Below are 23,788 nucleotides of genomic sequence, written 5' to 3' on the forward strand. Positions count from 1 at the left end.
TCTCCCTCTGCAGTCTGCCTCTCTCTCTCTCTAAAATATTTTTTAATTAAAAAAAAACCTTAAATTTTGAGTACCAAGATTTTCAGGGTACCAATTTATGCAACTCCCATTGAAAGCAACCACTAGGTAATCACCCACTCTGGTCTCAGCTCACATTTCTAGTACCAATTTGCAGAGCCAAGCAATGGCATATAGACCTCAACCTAAAGAGCAGCTGAAATAAACTAGGATCTAAGGTTTTGGACTCTAGAGCTTCTCTAAAATATCAGCTATATGACTCAGCCTGCATGACATAAGAAATTCAAGCCATGAGGCTTCAGAAAAAAGTGCAGATCAAAAAATGACCAACAGAACATCTATAAAGCTTATGAGGTGAATCTAATCAATATCATAGTCAAATAGATTAAAAAAAATGTACATGATAGCAAGATATGGCAAATGATAGAATGGAGAATAAAGATAAATCATTCAACATTAATGCTAGATATATTTTCCTTCCTCTGGACCTTGAGTCTTGATAGAAAAGTAAATTTAATTTCAGCATGGTATTTGTAAACATAAATATGTAAATGTGATTCACTCGCTAAAATTTTGTAGTGTAAGCCTATGAACAAAATGTGGGAAACTTGGCCAGTGACACAGGATAGAACATAAATGTGAACAAGCATGACAGTCTATAAGTCTATAAGGTAGCAGGTGAAGAAGGGGAGGAAACATGAAAAAAGGAACACAGGAGCTAATATCTTAATTTTCCAAAATAGGAAGTCAAGAAATACTGCCTAAAGTTGATGAAACATAACATAGAAATATAAAAGTATTATTTAAACTTCTTTTTTTTTTCAACGTTTATTTATTTTTGGGACAGAGAGAGACAGAGCATGAACGGGGGAGGGGCAGAGAGAGAAGGACACACAGAGTCGGAAACAGGCTCCAGGCTCTGAGCCATCAGCCCAGAGCCTGACGCGGGGCTCGAACTCACGGACCGCGAGATCGTGACCTGGCTGAAGTCGGACGCTTAACCGACTGCACCACCCAGGCGCCCCTAAACTTCTTTAAGTATAATATTATTTGAAGTCACCAAGTTAACCAGTAAAAAAAACAAAAACCAAAAAACCACACACCTAAAATTTATCATAAAAAATAACATATGTAGAAGGATTGGAGACAGAGATAATATAAGTGAGCTAAAATCCTTACTCACAGAGAAATAAGATACATCATTTAAAGCTGATCAATCAGGAATTGAGATATATTATTTAGAAATATGGTAAGCTTGAGATTCACTCTAGTATGTGACACATTCAATAGTTATTGAATACCTGCTATGAAGCAGGTATTGTGATAGGTATCAAAGATTTATAGGCAAATATGAAACATTAATATAGAAGTGCTCAGTTATATGACTAGAAAATTAACATAATATGTCAAGTGATATTTTAGTAATAATGTTACAGGCCTTTACTATCATAGAAACTAAACATATAGTGCACACAAAATAAAATTGAGATCCTAAAACTTATGCCCCACAACCAAAACTCTAGGAGAAAGAACAGAGATGGAATAACACTTAGAGGAGTCATATTAGAGATACTATTTAAACATATATGGCGGTGTTTAGTTTCTAGACTGATGAGTCCACACTATCATTATCTAATGCTGTAATGCTGGGTCCAATCAATTCAATAAGAGAAAAAAAATCAAAAGATCATAAAGATTGAAGATTCAGAGACATAGTGGCTATTATTTGCAGGTTATATAATTTCCTAATCAGAAAATCAAACTTGAATATTTATATAAACCATGGTGTGATTCCTAAGATGACAAAAAAAAGGTAGAAAAGTTAACAGCTTTCCTATCTACTAGCAGAAACCAGTTAGAAAATACAATGGGAAAAATATTCACAATAGAAACAAATATGAAATAATAAAAATAAAACCAGTAAATGTAGAAAACTACATATAAAAAAAACTAGATGTTACTTAACAACATGAAAAAGGACTTGAAAACATAGAAATTTATGTTATACTCCTGAGAGGGAAGATACAATATTGTAAAAACACCAATTTTTTTCCTAATTAATCTCTAAATTTGACATTTTTCCTAGCAAAAATTCAGGAAGATCTAAAACTATAAAACTCTTAGAAAAAAAATGGGTGAAATCTTCATGACATTTGATTTGACAATAATTTCCTGGATATGAAACCAGAAGTATAGGCAACAAAGGCAAAAGCAATAAACTGGACTACATCAAAATTTAAAACTTCTGTGTTTCAAAGGACACAATTGACAGAATAAAAAGGCAATCTATGAAAAGGGACAAAATATTCACAAATCATATATCTGACAAGGAATTAATATCCAGACTATACCAAAAACTCCTACAACTTAACAACAAAGAAACAGTCCAATTTTTAAAATAAAGAATTTAAATAGATATTTCTCCAAAGAAGATATACAAGGGCCAATAAATAAGCACATGAAAAGATGCTCAACATCACTTAATCATTAGAGAAATGCAAATCAAAACCACAATGAGATGTCACCTGACACCTATTATGATGGCTACTATTTAAAAAAAAAGAACAGGGGCGCCTGGGTGGCTCAGTCGGTTGAGCGTCCGACTTCAGCTCAGGTCACGATCTCGCGGTCTGTGAGTTTGAGCCCCCGTTGGGCTCTGGGCTGATGGCTCAGAGCCTGGAGCCTGCTTCCGATTCTGTGTCTCCTTCTCTCTCTGCCCCTCCCCCATTCATGCTCTGTCTCTCTCTGTCTCAAAAATAAATAAAAATGTTTAAAAAAAATTAAAAAAAAAAAGAACATAAAATACAATAAAAGTATTGATGTGGATGTGAAAAAATTAGAACCCTTGGGCACTGGGTACTATTGGTGGAAATGTGAAATGCTACAGCCATTATGGAAAACAGCATGTCAGTTCCGGAAAAAATTTCAAATAAAATTACCATATGATCCAGCAATTTCACTTCAGGGTATATGTCCAAAATAATTGAAAGCAAGGTCTCGAAGAGGTATTTGCACATCCGTATTCACAGCAACATTATTTGCAAGAGCCAAAAGGTGGAAGTAACCCAAGTATCCACTGATGAACTAATGGATAAGCATAATGTGATATATACATGCAATGGAATATTATGCAGCTTTTAAAAAGGATATTTTGACACATGCTAAAGCATGGATAATCTTGAGGACATTAGGATAAGTGAATTGAGTCACAAAAAGACTAATACTAGATGATTCCACTTACTTGAGATACGTAGAGTAGTAAAAATCATAGATATAGAAAACAGAATGGTAGTTGCCAGGCGCTACAGGTAGGAAGAAATGGGGAGTTATTGTTTAATGGGCACAGAATTTCAGTTTTGCACGACTGAAAAGTTCTAGAGAATGATTAAACGATGATGTTAATAAACTTAACATCACTGTACTGTCTGGCTAATATTGCAATATCTCTGTTATGGGTATTTTACCACAGTTTTAAAAAAAATTTAAAAAGGGAAATGAATGCAATATAACATTTAAAATCAAAACAAAAAGGCTAGGCTATTTAACAAATGGTGCTGGTACAACTAATTATTAATTTGGGGGTGAGGAGGAATCCAAGATAAATTATAGAATTAAAAATACACATATATATATGTGTGTGTGTGTTTATTTATACAGATAAGTTTGTTTGTATATCTCTCCAAAGTTAATAATTATACACTTATATTATACAGTTAATAATTATACACTTATATTATATATTATTTATACATTGTATTTATTTATACATATATATGTATTTTAATTCTATAATTTATCTTGAGTTCCTCCTCACCCCCAAATTATATATATATATATATATATATATATATATATATATATATATGTATGTATATACACACACACACACACACACACACACACATACATATAGTAGTTCCCTTTTATCCACAGGACATATGTTCCAAAACGCCCAGTGGATGCCTGAAACCATGGATAGTACCAAACCCTATATAAACTATGGTTTTTGCTATACATACATAACTATAATAAAGTTTAATTTATAAATTAGGCACAGTGAGAGATTAACAACAGTAATAAATTCGAGCAATTTTAACAACATACCATAATAAAGGTATGTGAATGTGATCTCTCTCTCTAAATACCTAATTGTACTGTCCTCATCCTTCTTGTGATGATGTGAGATGATAAAATGCCTACATAATGAAATAAAATGGGGTGAATGATGCAGGCATTGTGACATAAGTGTTAGGCTACTGTTGACCTAACAAATCCATCTGAAAGAGGATCATCTGCTTTTGGACTGTGATTGACTGTGGGTACCTGAAACCACAGCAAGCAAAATCACAGGTAAAGAAACTACTATGTAAATACATACATATATATATATATATATATATATATATATATATATATAAAATACATATATATAAATATATATATATAAAATACACATATACAGTAAAACTTTGGATTGTGAGTAACTTGTTCTGTGAGTGTCCCACAAGATGAGCATTCCTAATAAATTTTAACTTCATAAACGAGCAACGTCTTGCAATACGAGTAGTACCTGACACCAAACATCACATGATTACAACTGAACCAATGGTTCTTGAAATTTGCTTTGATATACAAGTGCTTTGGATTACAAACATGTTTCCAGAATGAGTTATGCTCACGAACCAAGGTTTCACATAAAGAAAAGATGGCAAACTATTTTTATGATTGTGGAGTTGGTCAAGGTCAGCCTAAACAAGACACAAAACGCAGAAGTATTAAATAAATGTATTTTAAAATCTTGGCTTCATGAAGATGAAAACTTCTGCACCACAAAAAAAGAAACATAAAGTTAAAGGACAAGCAACGAATTGAGGAAACATTGTTTTGAAATATTTTTCACAACATTTGATATCCCGACTATACAGTGAATTCTCACTTTCACAGTAGTTTTGTTTCACAAAGTCACCATGACCACTGAATTAGCAAATACTGAATCACTGCTCTTAGGAGTAATACAGGGTTAGGTACCTGCAAGTCTTTGGTCACAGCATTTTCATCAACTGATCAATATATAATTTGTTAGATATGTGTTCTTATTTAAAGATAATTTATTCAACATATATTTTTTGATTAATAAACACAACTCACAGCCAATAGCACTACAACTTATGCCTGAATGAAGCTTATCTGACACACATATGTTCTCAGAAGGTACATCAATCACAGCCTTCTTGAGATCCGGGAAACTCTAGGCACAACTTCAGCACCATACTGAGAGTAATTGTAAACAGTGAAATCCCCCCCAAACAGCACAAAAAATTGTTTAAGTGGCACTAAATAGGCTGAGAAAATGAAAACTGCTTATGCAGTTTAAGAGCTGAAACAAGAAGGCAGAGCTTTACCTATTCAACTGGAAATGTGTGCATCAAGAGACTCAAAATTTTCAGTGCTCTCTGCATGTCCATGAATGATCTGAAAGCATCACAAGTATTGACTTGAGGGTTACAAATAAATTTCAGGAAGTAGGCACATTCACAAGTACATAATCCACAAACAACAAGGATTAGCTGTATTAAAATACATTTATAAATAAATTCTTTTAAAAATAAAAAATGTTAGGGGTGCCTGGGTAGCTCGGTCCATTGAACTTCTGACTCTTCATTTTGGCTAAGGTCATGATCTCATGGTTCATGGGATTGAGCCATGTGTCTGGCTCTGTGCTGACAGTGGAGAACCTGCTTGAGATTCTTTCTCTCCCCCTTTCTGTGCCATTCCCCTGCTAGCACACACATTCATGCACTTGTCCTCTTTCTCCTTCAAAATAAATAATTGTTTTAAATAAATAAAAATTAAAATTAAAAATGGCAAGCCAAATAAACATGTAATTCACACAAAAAGAATACCAATGTCCAAAAAATATTTGGGGGAAAAAATTCCTTCTCACTAATAATCAGGGAAACGTGATTTAAAACAATGAGAAATAATCATTGATGTCATTAATAAAAATTATGCAGACAATCCACAAACAATTCATCCCACAGTGTCTTCCAGCTGTCTCTACATAATCTTCTCAAAAGAGCAATTTAAAATGTAAAGACAACTGCACCAAAAATGTCTCGAAAAGTATAGATTTACATGAAAAATTAATTAATGAATGAGTGAATGGATGGGATTGGTGAATAAATAGATGGATGGACAGATGCAAGCAATTATTTTCAAACTATTCTATGGGGACTCATGGTGACATAAGGAATTGGCATGACTTTTTACAACTCATGGCATTTATTTTTTTCACAAAATATAAAACATTCATTAAAAAATTAGATTGCTTATTATAAATAATCCAAACAATGTTTAAGTATATAAAGTAGGAAGTTAGAGTCCCTCTGAAATATTAAGGATTAGATTTAACTATTAGATACAACTATAACAACTATTAACATAGTATTAGCATAGTATACATATTGCCAGGCTTTTGAAACACAAATAAATATTATTCTTCTCTTAATGCATTTATTATGAAGTTAGTTTGCACTATACATACTCTTCTGCAAACCCTATTAAAATTGCCAGATTGTTATTTTCAAAAACCAAGAACTGAACAGAAAAAGATCAGTTTGCATTTGTATAGGAAGGAATTTATACAGAAACTTACATTTATGTTTTAAAATCTTTATAACAATCCTATAAACGGAAAAATAGCCTTTTCATTTTAAATTATAGGAAGCAAAGCATAAATTACTTGTCTAAGATTATACAACCAATAAATAGCAGTCAGGATAATGACCTGAACTAAATCTTAAGGTTAATCAGGGCAGATCATATATAATCCTTATTTTATATCATTCACAGTTACCTGGCACAAAATTTAAAACAACATGAGGGCATGATGCATGTTTATATTGTTTAGTGCTCTATACCCTGCATGTAACAAATGGTCAGTAAACATTTATAGAATAAATACATGGATGAATGTATAAAAGAAGAGAAAAATGTGGAGAGATTCTAAATGAACGGAGATTCCTATCAAGCCAACAATTTTTAATCTTTAAGATAAATAATAAATATATTTAACAGATCAACTACCCTGGAAACACAAGGTAAGATGATAAATCAATTGAATACACACTAAGAAAGAGTGACATCAGTAATTACTGATATACTCTTCAACAGAGAAATGCTACAGTGGAAAATACTGAACAGTAGACAATATGCAGATTTAGCTTACTGTGAGAGAATGGGCCCTTTAAAAATTTTTTTTAATTTAACAAAGTATTCACATGGGTTTGGATCAAGCATTATAGATATGCAAACTTGGGGAAGTTACTTAATCTCTTGAAACTCAATTTTCTCAAGGTTAAGTGAAAATATTTTATAGAATTGTGGTGAAATTTAGGAGATATAGGAATGTAAAGTGCCTCTCACCATACCTGGCATGGGCTAGTCATTCAATAAATGCCAGATATTATTGGGTTTTTTTAAGTTTATTTAGTTGTTTTGAGAGGGATGGGGAGAGTCAGAGAGAGAGGGAAAGAGAATCCCAAGCAGACTCTGCACTGTCAGCAAGGAGTCCAATGTGGGGCTCTATCTCACAAACCATGAGATCATAATCTGAGCTGAAATCAAGGGTCAGATGCTTAACAGACTGAGTCACCCAGGCACCCCACATGCTAGCTTCTACTGTTAGCATTACTATTATCATTATCAGTATGATAATAATTTCCTAAAAATACACAAAATGAAGACTTTCCAATGGTAAAGTTTTAGTCCAATTATTTTAAGTCATTAAAATGACTCATAAAATCATAAAAACCTAGATCAAATGAATGCTTGATATTAAAGCTAAAATACATTCCTCTGTAAATGCCCACATCTCACGCCTTCTGCCTAGACACAAAAAAACATGCTTCTGTTATTTGAATGAGTATGTAACAGATGAAAAGTCTACTACTGACCTAATTTCCACAGTCACTATATTAGTCTCCATTACCCACTGTAACAAATCACCACAAACTTAGTAGCTTAAAACAATATTAATTTAATCTCAGACAGTTACTGAGATCGGAAGTCTGAAAGGAGTTTTACAGGGCTAAAATCAAGGAGTCAGCAGGGCTTATTACTTCTGGAGGCTCTAGGAGAGAATCTGTTCCAGCCTTTTTCATTTTCAAGACGCCACCTACATTCCTTGACTCATAGCTCCTTCCTCCATCTTTGAAGCTAGCAACGTAATATTTAAATTTTTTTTCTCTTTCTTCATCATATCATCTTCCCTATTTTAAGGACCCTTATGATTATGTTGGGTCCACCCAGGCAATACAGGATAATCTCCCCATTTTAAGATCCTTAGTCACATCTGCAAAGTCCCTTTTGCCACACAAGTTAACATAGCCACAGTTTCTAGATATTAGAACATGGACATTTATAAAGAGAGAGGGACATTATTATTTATTATATTTCATCCCCCCAAAGATCACATTCATCCACAGCAAAATCCATTCATCCCCATCTCAACATTCTCCCAAGTCTCAACCCATTGAAGCATCAATTTAAACTCAGAATCTCCTCTAAATCTTATCAGCTCAAAAGTCCCAAATCTCATCATCTAAGTAGGTATGGGTCAAGTTCTGAGTATAATCCATCTAGAAGTCCAAAATGATTTTCACTGGGCAGAGCTTGTTCTTTCTGGAGGCTCCAGAGGAGAATTCACTTCCTGCTTTTTGGCCACCTGCATTCACTGATTTGTGGTTGTATCACTCAACCTCTGCTTCCATCATCACTTATCCTTCTGACTCTGACCCTTTTTTTTTTTTATAAAGACCATTGTGATTACACTGGACCCATGTGGGTAATCCATGGTATCTCCGCATTTCAAGATCCTGAACTTAATTGCATCTGTAAAGCTCCTTTACCATGTAATGTCACAGAGTCAGGTTGTGAAGATCAAGATGTGAAATCTTTTGGGGAAACTAATCTGCCTACCACAGCAGATAAACAATGTTCATTAACTAAATTGTATCTAAAATGTTTAACCCGTATGTTCAATTACATTGTTTTAAGTACTCCCCTCATTCACTGCCCAACTTACTGAGGTAATATTTTGTCATTTTTACATTTTGAATGTTGATTCTTCTGAAAGTTTCAGCAAGAAGTTCAGCAACAGAATAAGATTGTATATTGAATCATACAATTCCCAGAGCTGTTGAGATCTGAATAATTCCTCGACTAATTATTATTGTTTGGAGTATTTCCAAAGTACATAGAAGCTTCATTACAGGCAGAAAAAGTTAAACCCCTATAATAAAAATCATAACTATTCTCAAGCTGAAAGATACCTAACGAATCATTTCAATTTCAAGGATGAGAAAAATAAGACCTCGGGAAGTTAAATGATTTACTAGATGACACAAACTCTAATGTAGAGGACAGTGAGAATAAACTTATTTTAATAATATCTAATGCTGAACTGCATGGAAATCTGTTCTAAGAGCAAGCCTGAAAAAAAGCTACTGCATTCCTGGGGCACCTGGGTAGCTCAGTCAGTTGAGTATCTGACTTTTGATTTTGGGTCGGGTCATGATCCCAGGGTCATGGAGTCAAGACCCTCAGTGCAGTGGGCTCTGTGCTGACTGTGGAGGCTGCTTAAGATTCTTTCTCTCTCTCACTCCCTTTCTCTCTCTCTCTCTAATCTCTCTCTCTTTTCCCCTCTCACTCTCTCTCTAAAATAAAAAATAAAACATTAAAAAAAGAAAAAAGAAAGCTGATGCATTCTCATAAAAAGAATTCCTTAATCTCAGGTTTAGGTAGCTTTTTATTTAGCCATTTGAACTTCTTAAATATTGAGGCAAATATTAATAAGGTATTTTTCTAAATTGCTAGGGGAGTCTGATAAACTATATCAGACTAATGAAAATTAGAGATATTTTCCAGAATGCTACACATCATGATCATCAGGATGATTAATAGCAGTTCTACTGTTGTTGGACTAATGACTGGTTTGGAAAATTTTCTGAAAGTTCATAGTCCCTATAAGTATTATAGTTTCTTATTTCCCTGGAGACAAAGCAATTAACTCATGCTCTAATGGAACCCTAAGATAAATATCTTGCTAATACATGTGCATGGCATAAAAGTGCTTTTAAGAAAACAGGTGTATCTTCACTTAATTTTTTTAAAGCATCTAAATTAAATTATATAGTGCCCATTGTTACTTATTCTTTTCAAAAAACACCAAAACTAGTGCAATATCTTTAAAATATTAGTTCGATTACTAAATGTATATTAGGCTTATTGATTTTTCTAATTATAAGATAAGTAATATGGACATAAAGTAGAAATTAAGATATACAGACCTTAAACAGGCCAGTAAACATTGTTATTGATACGTGAAAATCTTCTTTTTAAGGTAAAAATACTCATATTAACAGAAATAACCAGATATTTCAATATGAAGTGAAGAAAAATGTTTGTTTTGACTTACAGAAAAAACTAAAGTCTCAAAAACTATGGCTTTTCATATGTATGTGTATGTGTGTGTTATGTACACCATCATGCCAATAGAGAGATTTGAATCTTATTCAATTGACAACATTTATAATAGTTGGCAAAATTTCTCAGAGTTTATACACACACACACACACACACACACACACACACATATATATATATACACACACACACACACACACACACACACACACACACATACAATCTGATAGTGGGTAAGGACAGATCATAAATGTAATCTTTAAGTCTCTTTTCACTGTAAAGTCAGAATACAGATGTCTAGGAAAAAGTTTAAATATCTCATCAGCAATGTGAGGGTGTATCAAAACATAAAATTTATTGTGGCTGTAAAAATAGACATTTTTAATAAAAATATTTTTATTTTTCCCACTAATAGAAATAATTATCCTAATAAAAATATAAAGTGTAGGGCCGCCTGGGTGGCGCAGTCGGTTGAGCGTCCGACTTCAGCCAGGTCACGATCTCGCGGTCCGTGAGTTCGAGCCCCGCGTCGGGCTCTGGGCTGATGGCTCAGAGCCTGGAGCCTGTTTCCGATTCTGTGTCTCCCTCTCTCTCTCTCTGCCCCTCCCCTGTTCATGCTCTGTCTCTCTCTGTCCCAAAAATAAATAAACATTGAAAAAAAATTAAAAAAAATATATATATATATAAAGTGTAAAGAAAATAAAAATTACAGCACCCAGAGATAAGCACCTTAAACATTTCACTGAACATACCCTCATATGCAAACATGCACACAGATGATCTTACATAAATTGGACCACAATTTATGTAGTTTGAAATGTTTGCTTTGCTCTTTTTAAGAAAAAAAAATCTTTTCATGTCAAATAGGGAACTGCATAATGATTTTTATGACTGCAGAGTATTCTAGCATAGAATGCTCCATAATTTATTTAACTAAACCCTTATTGTAAGATATTAATCTTGTTTATAATCTTTTTTTGCAACAATAAACCTTGATAAACACCCTGTACTAACCTATTTACCAACTTGTCCGATTCTCTCTTTGAAGTAAATTGTCTACAATTAGTTCTAATTGGCTACAAAACTGGATAAGAGAACGTGTATATTTTCTGTATAACAGAAACTTTACCTAAACCTTTTTGAAACCAATTTGCCAATATGTATTAAGATCCATAGATGGGGGAGGGAGATCCCTGGGGAAGGGAAGTGTGCTGAGCTGTGGCAAGCAGGGTGGGGTACTGAGCACAGGTGGGGTGAGGTGGAGAGGACAGTGTCCTTTCTCTGAGGGAGGGGCTGTTGGGTGACAGAGACAAAGGAGTGTGGGGTAAGCACAGGTCACAATGGGCAGGAGAGGACATAAGGGGTCCTTCAGGGTGGTTTAGGCCTAGGTGGAGGCTTAGGTTTGGGAGGAGAGGAGCAGTACGAATACAATTGGCGGTGAGTTGTGGAATCCAAAAGAGCAAAGGTTATTGTGAACCAGTGTGTCAGGCTCAAGAGGAGGCCCCTCCCCACTCCAAGTGAATACCAACATCTGCATGCCTCAACATCTGTGCACTCTGACATCTACTGGAACCCCAACATCTATGTGCCTCGGCATCTGCAAACCCTGACATCTACTGGGGCCTGGATCTCTTGTTTCTCCACATCTGCACACTGTAGCATCTACTGGGGCCTAACCTCTGTGGGCCTCCACATCTGTGCACCCTGACATCGACTGGGGTCCCAACATCTGTGCACCTTGACATCTATTGGAGCCCTGACCTCTACTCCTCAACATCTGCATATGGTAACATCTACTGGGACCCTGGCATCTGTGTACCCCAACATCTCCATTCTCTAGGCAGAGCGCAGTATGGTGCAGATACAATAGTCTCTAGCACTGAGCAATTGGTAATTAGCACCCCCACCCTGTTCTCAGTTGCTCAGAGACAAAAAAGCTTGGAGAAGACCACTGCTAGCCCACTTGCTAGAGAAACCAGGGAAAGAGGACACCCTGCAAAGTGTGGTAAGGTGTGGAGGACCCCTAGGAGCTGTCGTGGCAAAAAATAGCCATGACCAGCCAATTTAAGTTACCACATTACACAGCCCAAAGCAGCCCTGCGATGGGTATGTTTAATACCTCCATGGGGAAACTGCAGCAACAACTGTACAAGGGGGAGTATAGTATATTCAAGTATGCACCAATGTTTGAGAGTGACTTTATACAGGTCAGCAAAAAAGGAGAAGTGATTGATGTGCACAACCGTGCCCGAATGGTAACTGTGGGCATCGTTCGCACCAGCCCCCACCTCACACTACCTGATGTCATGCTGCTGGCCCGACCAGCTGCCATGTGTGATGACTATAACAGATATGGCCCTGCCACCCCGGAAAAAGGTTACAAGCCTACACAGATCTTAGAGCTAACCAGGCTGCTTCCCTTGAAGTTTGTAACGATATCCATCCATAATGGTAAAAAGCAACAGCTCCACCTGAAGCTTGCCACTGGCCGCTCTTTTTACCTTCAGCTGTGTCCCCCTTCCAACACAAGAGATCTTTTTGTCCACTGGGAAAACCTCGTTTACATTCTGAGACCACCAGTAGAGGCTTACAGTGGTTCCCAGGCCATCCCAGTTGGGAACACACTGGACATAACTGGGTTTGAAGAGAAGAACAAGAGCCCAGGGGTAAGTCTGCACAAAGACTCTAAAAGATGGGGGCAGAGTGCTGAAGGAGAAGAGATGAAAGTCCTGCAGAGCCATTGGTACTGAGGCTTACCTAGAAAATGCATTGCATGTAGATGGTTCAGGGCCACAAGAGCCTCCATTTGTAGGCCATGTCACATTGGGGAGTGCTCCAGAGTGTTCCCCAAGGCTGTATTTCAGAGCTTCCTTAGCTTCCTTAACTCTTAATTTCATATCCAATACTGTGTCGCCATGTGTGGCATCCTGACCATCTATTCTTGAACATACACTGCTACATCCAGGTAGGCTGATATGTTGTGGGATGTAATGCCTCTACCGCCATGTACTGATTTTGCATACATCAGTGGCAGAAGGATGTGTTTGTGTGCATGTTTAGTAGCTATCAGAATATTAAAGTGCATACCACTTGGCCAGCAGAAATACTAACATAAGGGTATAAAAAGTAGTCTATGAGGATATTCACTGGTGAATTATAACAGTGCTCTCACTGGCACTGGAATTGTATGAGCAAAACTGGAATGATCATCATGGTCATTGTAGAGATACTAAAGAGGGGAATTCCTGCAACAAATGGGAGATTGGATTGAGACCTCAAAATTCTTATCATAAGCCCCTGTTGTTTAGCTATAGGAATAAAAGAAACAGACCTTTCTGCCCTCACTTTCTTTATTTCACTTGTTTGTCTTCCCCCACAGGCAAATGTCATTCATGTCTATGGAAGGGATCAAGATCAAGTTGGCATCAAGACTCTTCACATGAACCCTACAGTATTTGGGACCACCTATTATGGTTATGCTGGGGAGGAATGAATTCATCAAGCCTCCCACACATACTGCATTCAAGAGTTCACATACTTCTGCAGTCACAAAGCCTATAGCATTTGATAAAAGGGCAGGGATGGCGACAGGAGCAGCCTTTACAGATCCAGGAGGAAGCACAGCTAGAATAGCCACAATGGGTGCATTCAACATGTCTTAATACTATTGTTAGCAAGGGCTGCAAGCCTTTCTTGTCTTGAGAGGGTACTTCCAGCACATCAGTAGGAGACACTGGCCTCTTCCCAGAGGGCAGAATAAATATGGTGATTCCAAGAACAGAAACTACTGGCAAGCCCATTGCAAAGGCAGCTAACAGCTCAGTATTGGGACCCTTTATTACAATCTTGCAGAGTGAAGGCTACATGAGTGAACAGGATGGAAGTCAGAGACCTCCACTCAGCAGGATTGACTCTTTCGGAAATAGCTTCAAAGTCCTATACTGCACGTGGTGCAGAGATGGACACCTTATCCAAGACTGTGGAGGAAAGAAATATCACCCACCCTAACACAATTTGACTCAGATTCTCTGCTCTAATGACATATGCTCTGTTAATAGGGAAAGGTAGTAATAAAAACAAATGGCAATTTATTATCAGGCTCTGAACTATCTTTAACTTCCTCTTAACTTGATATTTGTGATTACATGCAGATGACAGAATAAAATGTTTAAGATTACCCTCAGAGACCCTCCTCCATTTATCATCAATATGTATTCACCAAAAAAAAGTCTAAAATTTACTAAATACATAACCAGGAACAAAAGCAAATGATAGTGATGATGATGATGATATTATTGTCAGGCATGTTGAAAAACTAATTATACTTTACAGAAAGAACTTCATTTCCTCAGTCTCTTTATTCTTGTTCTTTGCCCAACTTAAATATTATTTAACTGCTTTGAAATTATACTAAAGTACCCAACATATTCTATAAGCCTTTATTTTAATTCCTTGATGTTATTTAAAATTCTAAATTTCTTGAAATTTTTACAAGAAGCAATTCCTTTTAAATTCTAAAACTTAGAATTCTAAATAACATCTAGTCACAATGGAAGGATAAAATGGCATATTAAAACTAGAAAAACAGAAAAATGAGCTGAATAAAAGCTCAATTTAAAATCTAGACAAAAACCGGAGATTAGATAATCTTAGAAGTGTAAGATCTACAGGATCAGCCAATATTCTAATTTTTGCAAGTAAAAAATCTATTTAAGACTTTAAAAGTAATACATCACATAGTTTTAATTAAGTCTGTATTTCCATAATCCTCATGTTTCTGAAGCTTAGCACCATGCTTTGAATGAAGAAGATATTTGACACATATATGCTGGATCCAATTAAATTAAGGGTTATAAATGTGAAATAAATATATATTATTCGAATCCAAAAGTCTGGGTATATGGAAATTTGCATAGCAGCATACTAATTCCACTGATCCCAAAGGCTCCTACACCAGACTGTAAGGTAATGGTTTTCCATGAGGCCTTAAAATCATTAAGCCAAGCACTGTGCATATGAGGCCTCATTTTTTGATGACCCCTCACTATATTTAAATAATATAAATGATTTTTAAATCATTTATTATTTAATAAAATCACAAATGTTTAAATATTTAAATTATTTTAATGACCCCCCACACACACAATATTTCAGGTCTGAAAAAAAACAGCTTCAAAATAAAATCCTGTTATTCATGAAATTTATGAAGATTTTTAATGTTGAAGCTGGCCTGGAAAATCCTGAGTTCAAAGCTATTGCAAGTTGTAGGATAAATTTACATTTGATATATCTCCAATGTCACGAGAAATGTATTAAATTTTATCGTAAAAACATAACATATGTTAAAGGAGAGTCCACCAACAAAGTGAAAACATTAGAAGTCCAGATGAGAATATTAGTAAAAGAATTCTACTTTTGATTCATTATATTAAATACAGTAAAAAAAAAAAAAGATACTACATTTCAAGTAAATTTATAGATGTGATGCAGTAACAAAATACCAATAAGGATACTTTTATAAAATATAAATTTTTAACAGCAGACAATCATGTCAGCTAAATAATGCAATCAAGATTTCTCCTGCCATGCATTATATGTAAAAATATCAAAACTGAGTCATGTGGTTTTAAAAATAGGACAACAGAAATAAGAGATTTCAGAAGAGCACCCAAGCCAAACACGATGCGATATAATGAGAGGAATGAGAGTTATCTCTAGATAAGGTGAATTAAACAAAAAAATAAGACTAAGAAGTTTAATGAACTTTACAGTTTGAAAAAGTACACAGAATACACTCACACACACAATGTAAGGGGGGAAAAGCCACAGCCTGGGAAACATTTTGTAGTAAATGTAACTACTAAATATTAGTTGCCAGTCTTCACAGGAAAATGGCCAAATAAAAGTATCCAGTAATAAAAAAATTGTAAACCAAAATCAAGTTACTACCAACCCTACTACCAAGCCTAATAAAATGAAAAAAATAAATGTTTAGGAAGGTGGTAGAGAAGGAAATTCTAGTCATATATTATTGATGGCTTAGAGCCCTAATACTTTATTTTATGAAACAGAAAAAAAAGAGAGAAAGGCATTCAATTTACTGGTAAACGTTAAGCAGATAAGGTTATATTAATAAAATAAAACCAATGTTTCTTGCTGTTCTTTCTCCTATATCTTTATAGATATGATCTTTACGTGAGGAAATGAAAGCATCTAACATACACATTGTTCATTGTTTTACTAATTATTAGTACTGACAATATGTCAGGGACTACGGCCTTAGAAACAGATATTAAGCAATACATAGTCTCTACCATTATGGAACTCATAGTCCAGTATATATTGATAACAATTCTGATTCAGATTAGGATACTGTCTTAAAGTCCTATAAATAGTTCGTGTTAAGATGAAGAGATTCCTTAAGTACTATATGCTGATTTGATTATCTCCATAATAAATTCATATGGGACTTAAGTGGCTATGATCAATTTGTGACATAAGACATGAAAAATATGATTTTTTTCTTGGACACAATTGCTTCTACTTATTGCAAAATAGAATATAGTATTTTTGAAATTTAACACTATCTTGGACAATTACTGTGAATTATTTTCTGTCCTAGACTGTTTTTCCACCTATGCACTAAGTAGTTACACATACATACCTTTACCATTACACTGTCTTTTGTATTAAGTGTTTTTTCGTATTTTCATTGTGGCTTTAAATTTCCTAACTCTGGTTAATTTTACTTAATTCTCAAATTCCTCCAAAGACTTGTGGTACAAAACATAAATAGGAATTTGAAGGTGATACAATAGAATAAAATTGACTTAATGAATCATGAGATGATTTCAAAATTATCGTCAATGTTTTTAGTGTTCTGGTATCATTTTGGATTGTACTACATAATCTTCAGTGGTAAACATTATTCTACAATGTGTCATTGTGCTAAAAAATTAAAAACCACTGACAATGCTTTTAAAGAGCCCCAATATGTTTCCTTGTAAATAATTTTTATTATTTTAATAAAACTTATAATTTGAAAATAGCATTCCTTAAAATGAGCTATTTCTAGATCATAAATATGAAAAACCTCATAAACAACTCAATTTTTCTGGAAGTAGCATCATGATCAAAATAAAACCACCACATAAAATGATATAAAATATGTATTTGCATATGCATACATGTACAGCAAGTTAGATAAACATCTTACTGACCTTTAAACGAAGAAAAATTACAGGGTGAATAAGATAGTAATTGGATTTCCAGGAAGAGAGAAAAGATTTCCCTAAAAACATAAACTATGTTGGTGTTTTATTATATCTTAAGAAAAGCAAACTGTTACCTGTGCAAGAATTGGGAAGCCAAGGTTCCTACATCCATTACAAGGAGTTAATGCTTCCCAGAGTCCTGAGGGCCCACAAGTGTTTTCATCATCATCATCTTCTTCCACTTCTCCTGGTGACAGATTTATTGTAGATGAAGTCCTCTGAAATTAAATGTATATTATACCAATATATTATATCAGTGTTATCTAGATATCTTAATATCAATCAAATTACATTAATTTCTTATAGTGTATGTTAGCAAGCAAAATCAGCTTAATATTCACCATAGTTATGTGGCTATGCCATGTGACTAAGCAAAAACCATGCATAATTCAACCTGAATGTTTAAAAAAATTGAAAGTGAAAAAACGGATGAAAAAGGATAGGATACAAAAGGTTCATAATGAAGAACAGGACATGAAAATGACCCAAGAAAATATCTCAAAAGCAACAAATGAGAAAAATCTTATGATTTCTAAATGCAATCAGATGAGTAGCAGGAAGATACATTACTGAAACAGGAATTGCTAAAAAGCCCATTTTTTCACAATGTCTTCTTTTCAAAAAAATGAACTTCATAAAACTTTATATTATACATGTAATAAGGGTAATATTTTTTAAATTAGTAGTGGGATTTCCATGTTGAACCTGCATATTTACTTTTGCTATTTCCCAAATCCCATTAAAATGACAGAAAAGGGCTTGTAAAAAATGGTCTAAAGCATAAGGACAAGGACAACAGGAAAAAGATTAGAAGAGCAATAACAAGAAAATTTTAAGAGAATGATAAAGAAATGGGTAGGTATTACCTGATTTAGCAAACTTGAGAAAACTGAAAACAAAATGTTGGCAAGGAGGAGGAATAAGAAGCATGTCTAGGTATGACTTGACACCATTAAAAGGGCTTAAGAATTCTATATTTGAAAGAGATGCTTAGACCCATCTTCTCAAACGGCCAAGAAACTAAACCTTCACCACTAACAAGAAATTGGAGGTTTATTTTCTGGTGAGATTGAAGCAATGGATTATGAATTCTAACAATCCATGCACAGTGAACAGAGGGGTGTCTGTAAAAACAAATAAATTAACTGAATATCTAGTAGCTGTAGACTCCCAACCTACCCCAGGGTCTGCCTACATTTGCCTTAAAGAACATGGCAGCTAGGTTTATATCCCCCAAGTAGGTAGGAGATGAGAATGTACTCCCCTCTGTAGAAATTGACCTCCCAAGAAAAAAAGATCTATAGGTACCTAGTAAAATGATAGGGGTCTATGCCTTAAATCCTACTATGAAGCCCATCTCTCAAAAAAACTACACTCATATAAACAGTTTCTAATTTTTTAGGTAAATATGAACAAGAATCCAAGCACCATCACACATTTGAAGGAAGCCTTTAATAGAGACCAAAATAAATATACAGAAAAAATTAAAAAATAGTATTCACAAAGAAATAGAAGATCTTTGCATCCATCAAATAAGAACAATGCTACAAAACTAATAAACACATAAAACCCAATAGAAGAGATGGAAAATAAGGCTGCAGAAACTCCCTAGAAGATAGAACAAAAGATGAGGAGAAAATAAAAGTTAAGAAAACTATGGGATCAAACTAAGAGGTCCATGTAGATAATGGGAGGAAATTATCAAAGAAACAGTGGAAGGAATTTTGCCAGAACTGATGAAAATTCCATATTCAAAGAGCTTGGTGAATGCTCAGCAAACTGAATTAAAGGAAAAAAAAGGTAAAAGTCTTCAGAAAGTTGGACACAACACTGATATATCATGATTATTGAAGTTAAGACACTGTATATACTAAATTATAAATGGCCCACTTGCCCCTCAAAAAGTTGTTCCTTTAAGCAATAAAATATATGACTTTAAAATATAAGATTTTGTTTTTCTACATTCACATCTTAAATTTCCCTTCATCAATTTTCAGTAACTGAGAAATCATAAACTTAAAAAGCTCCTTAAGCAGTTACAGTTTATAAGGTAACAATAATAATAACAGCTATAATCTATTGAACATTTACTATGTGACATTATAAGATCATATTATTCACACAAACTAAGGCACAGAGAGGTCAAGTAAAACCAAGATCACAGAACTGTTAGTGGCAGAATAGGATTCTAATCCAGACTACCTGACTCTAGAGTTGACCCCACCCCCCCTTGACCACTATGTTACGTGGCTTCTCATTCAGCACAATGTTGCTGTAAAAAGCAACATAGTGAATAACTGAGCTGAGGCAACTGCAGTTTAAATTTCAAAAGTATATTTGTTAATATATTTCTGCTACATAAGGATATGCCTGAAAGCAATTTGCTATCTGTGACAACCAAACTTTCTGTAATTTGATACATAGTAGCCCATACTTTCATAAAAATACATTTCTCAAATCAGTAATAAAAGATGATTATCACAGGGATTTTTCATCCTACAGATACCCTGGTGAGAAAATCATCTAAATGGGCATCTAAAACTTTATTCTAGCAAGATCAATGTCTGATCATGTCTGATCAATGTTGTGTACAAACCAGAATAAAATAACCAATAGGCATCTCATTCACCAACTCATGATCAGTTGTTGGTTTGTTTGGCCATCAATGTTGACATGGCATGGCACTATAAATCATTATATACATGGCAAGAATTATTATCATTTCACAGATTAATCAGTTCTTTTCTATTTTTGTTAATGGTGCTATAATTATTTGATCTAATCTTACTGAGAACTTCCTCTATCTCTTTCTCTACCCCAGAGAAAAATTCTCTTTTTGTCTCTTCCCTACTCATACATCTCCAATTATTTCCCACTGTGCAGTAAACAATATCCAAAATCCTCAAGGTTATAGGGTCAAACTATTTTTCAACACTTTTACTTACTCTACTGTACTCACCCAGACCCCAATCAAGTGGAACTGCTTATCCTTCCTTAATCATGCTCAATACATTTATTCATGCCTTCCATCTTATGTCTCCAGGAAGCATATTGTACTGGTTTAAAATATAGGCTCTAAAATTAGTTCTGAATTTTTGCCTTGCCTACTTATTAGCCTACTTATTAGGGTGATTTTCATCAGATATGACCACTGTCAGCCCCACTTGCCTTATCTGCACAATGTAAAATAATATGGCAGGACTCTTCTCAGATTTTTTTCCTGATAATTAAATGAGGTAATGAACATGAAGTGCTTGAAACATAATAAAGTTTTAACAAATATTAACTATGATTTTAGCTATTATCTTCCTATAATCACACTGATCCCTCTAAATACAGTTCAGATTTCACTTCTTTCCAGATTTCCCACAAAGAGAAATGATGTGGCTCTTTTGTAAATGTCTATAGCCCTTTGTGTTTGAGTATTATGATATTTCACATATACATTGAGATGATAGATGGCATAGTGGCAAAAACAAGTGTCTATGAAGTCGGATAGATACATATTTAAATCCTGTCTCTGCCATTTCCAAGCTGTGTGACTTCAAGCAAATCATATAATCTTATTAATCTTAGTTTCCTTATCTGAAAAGTAGGAAAAATAGCAATTCCTCCTTGATAGGGTTGTATGAGGATTAAAGTAATTGCATGACAGTGATTAGCAAATAAAAAATAATAAATACATATTGCTATTTTTATTATTATCTTTATCCTGAGATACACACACACACACACACACACACACACACACACACAAACCCCAGCTTATTTATCCTAGTCAATTGTAAGTTATTTGAAAGCAAACATTGTCTTACATTTGTATCTCTTACAATGGGTATGCATAATAGAATTTAATAATTATTTATTGAATTATCAGTGAATTTCAAACTATAATTTTCATTTAACTACCTAGAAAATTTTACTAATATTAAGGGGTATATGTAATTGCATCACAAATCTCGTTATAGTTACTTTGGTTTTATTTTATATTAACCATTACCAGCAGCATTAGCAGAAATAACAAAATTTATCAGTGGTTTAGTACTGCCCCCTAAAGACAGTATATAAATTAACTGTGTAAAACAAATTTCCGCTTGCTGCTTTACAATTTAATATGCCTGGAAAAGATTTTTATCAAGCTAAATATAATCTTCAATTATTTATTAAAAAAACCCATAAACACACTTAAACTTGGGAGCTTCCTTTACTTCAAATACCTTTGAATATTTTTATTGGAGATCCAACTGTGTTCCTAAAGTTCCAGAAATTCCTCCATGAAATATAGACCTAAATTGTCATGGTTTGAGCCTATTATCTTTCCTGTTTAATACACAGTAATTATGTCGATGAAAGATTGGACCAGTTCTACATTGTCACAAAGAACCAAACTCACAGTACATAAATACCATGGGAAGACAAATTTGAACTCGAAGAAAAATACTTCTGGAACAATTATTTCAGTCTAACATTAAAGAAATGTGATTTCTTGGTGAGGATATGTATTTATAGATATATATATATATCATATTTTTTCATTGTGGCATAAACATAATAATGCACATAAAAAATGATTTCAGATATAGAATAGTCCAATGAAGTAGGGTAGGGACCATCCCTATTTTACAAGTGAAGAAGCTGATGCTCTTGCAACGTTATTCAATTTGCAAGATCATCCTACAAATGAGGCTAGATTATAATCCAAGTCCTTTGACTCTAGGTGTTATAATCTTTCTTCCACACCATGGAACCAAGCTCCTAATTAGTAGAGCTCTTCAAAGGTACAAGAGATATTCAATTCAAGATGTTCAGAATATCCACAAAGAAATTTCTTTGTTATGTGACAGTTTGTAATTGATGGCCGTTAAATTATTTTTTAACTCTAAAATTCTATAAATCTATGCAGTTAAAATATAGGATTAAGGGCCAGTTATGATCTCATAGAGACCTTTAAATCCTTATCAGTCAACTCTCTAATGCATGTCTTTATGAACATGGTGGTGAGAGGGGGAGGGAAAGGTCAAGGATATCCATGTCCTGTCCAAATGTTCCTGGAGGAGACCTTAGGGGCTCGACTTAGCCAGAATATAGGACAGCGGTATGTGTGTGGGGAAATGGGATGATGGAATAGACAAGACTCATCCTACAAGGAATACACATTATCTCCAAATTACACAACTAATCCCATTACACAAGTGACCTTATACAGGGAATATTATTTTTTGTCAATTTGAAAGACAAGAGAAAAAGATATATCAAAAATATTTTATTTTTTATAGAATTTTAAAAATTGGGGATCTAAGGGCCTACTGGGATATTGAGAGAGGAAAGAAAATTGCAAAGTGTTAAACTGGTTTATTTACACCAAAACTATAACAGTGCCAATGATCGAACAAATACAGGTCAATGATCATATTACTCAAAAAGGAGCAAACTCACGTATCTTAAATTCAGTCTTGAGAAAGAGACCACCTGCTACAATTTCATATATAGCAATGCTCAGAAAACTTAGTGTCAAATGAAATATCCTCATTAGCTTATCAACACTTAAACATCTGTTTGATTTTCTGAAAATAACTCTGCAGTGTTACCCTACACTAGCTTTGCACCACAGTCACTCCAGGTCAGTGTAAATTCACAAAAACTATGATATTTAAGTTCTCTGAAAAACAAAATTTTTCTCACATTTATATGGAGTTACCTGGGAATCCTGAATAGCATTTATACCTTCAAGGAAAAGCAAGGAAGAAGAAAAACAAGTCTTTATGCCAACGAGCACACTGAGTCCACCTAGTATCCACACACCAAAATGATGTTTTTCTGTACAATAAATAGTATTTTAAACTTGGAGATTTGCCAGTATCAAAAGTATTTCACACTTACTGAAGTATGGACTTACTATTAAAGCAACTATTTTCAGTTGCAAGAAATACTGAAGAATAGATTAAGGAGAGCTGTTCTCTTTTTAATAGGACATGAGACATTGCAATTCTCTTTTTTATTTTTATTTTTTT

General features: G+C 34.3%; 2 protein-coding genes across 3 annotated transcripts in view; one reads left to right on the forward strand and one right to left on the reverse strand.

Annotated features, from left to right (window-relative positions):
- The window catches only part of ANKS1B (ankyrin repeat and sterile alpha motif domain containing 1B), a 1,101,801-nt gene that overhangs the window by 769,130 nt on the left and 308,883 nt on the right, over positions 1–23,788 (reverse strand). For both annotated transcript variants that reach the window (XM_047867387.1, XM_047867386.1), the window contains exon 9: positions 17,852–17,995. In XM_047867387.1, the coding sequence (XP_047723343.1) occupies positions 17,852–17,995 (144 nt within the window). The remainder of the gene's footprint in view (positions 1–17,851; positions 17,996–23,788) is intronic.
- On the forward strand, positions 11,897–14,270 carry GARIN6 (golgi associated RAB2 interactor family member 6). The gene is made up of 2 exons (XM_047867383.1): positions 11,897–13,169; positions 13,883–14,270. Exons 1-2 carry the CDS (start codon positions 12,555–12,557, stop codon positions 13,994–13,996), a joined length of 729 nt encoding a protein of 242 aa, XP_047723339.1. The 5' UTR covers positions 11,897–12,554; the 3' UTR covers positions 13,997–14,270.

The sequence above is a fragment of the Prionailurus viverrinus genome, chromosome B4 (genome assembly GCF_022837055.1).
Source record: "Prionailurus viverrinus isolate Anna chromosome B4, UM_Priviv_1.0, whole genome shotgun sequence".
In the NCBI taxonomy this organism is placed as follows: Eukaryota; Metazoa; Chordata; class Mammalia; order Carnivora; family Felidae; genus Prionailurus; species Prionailurus viverrinus.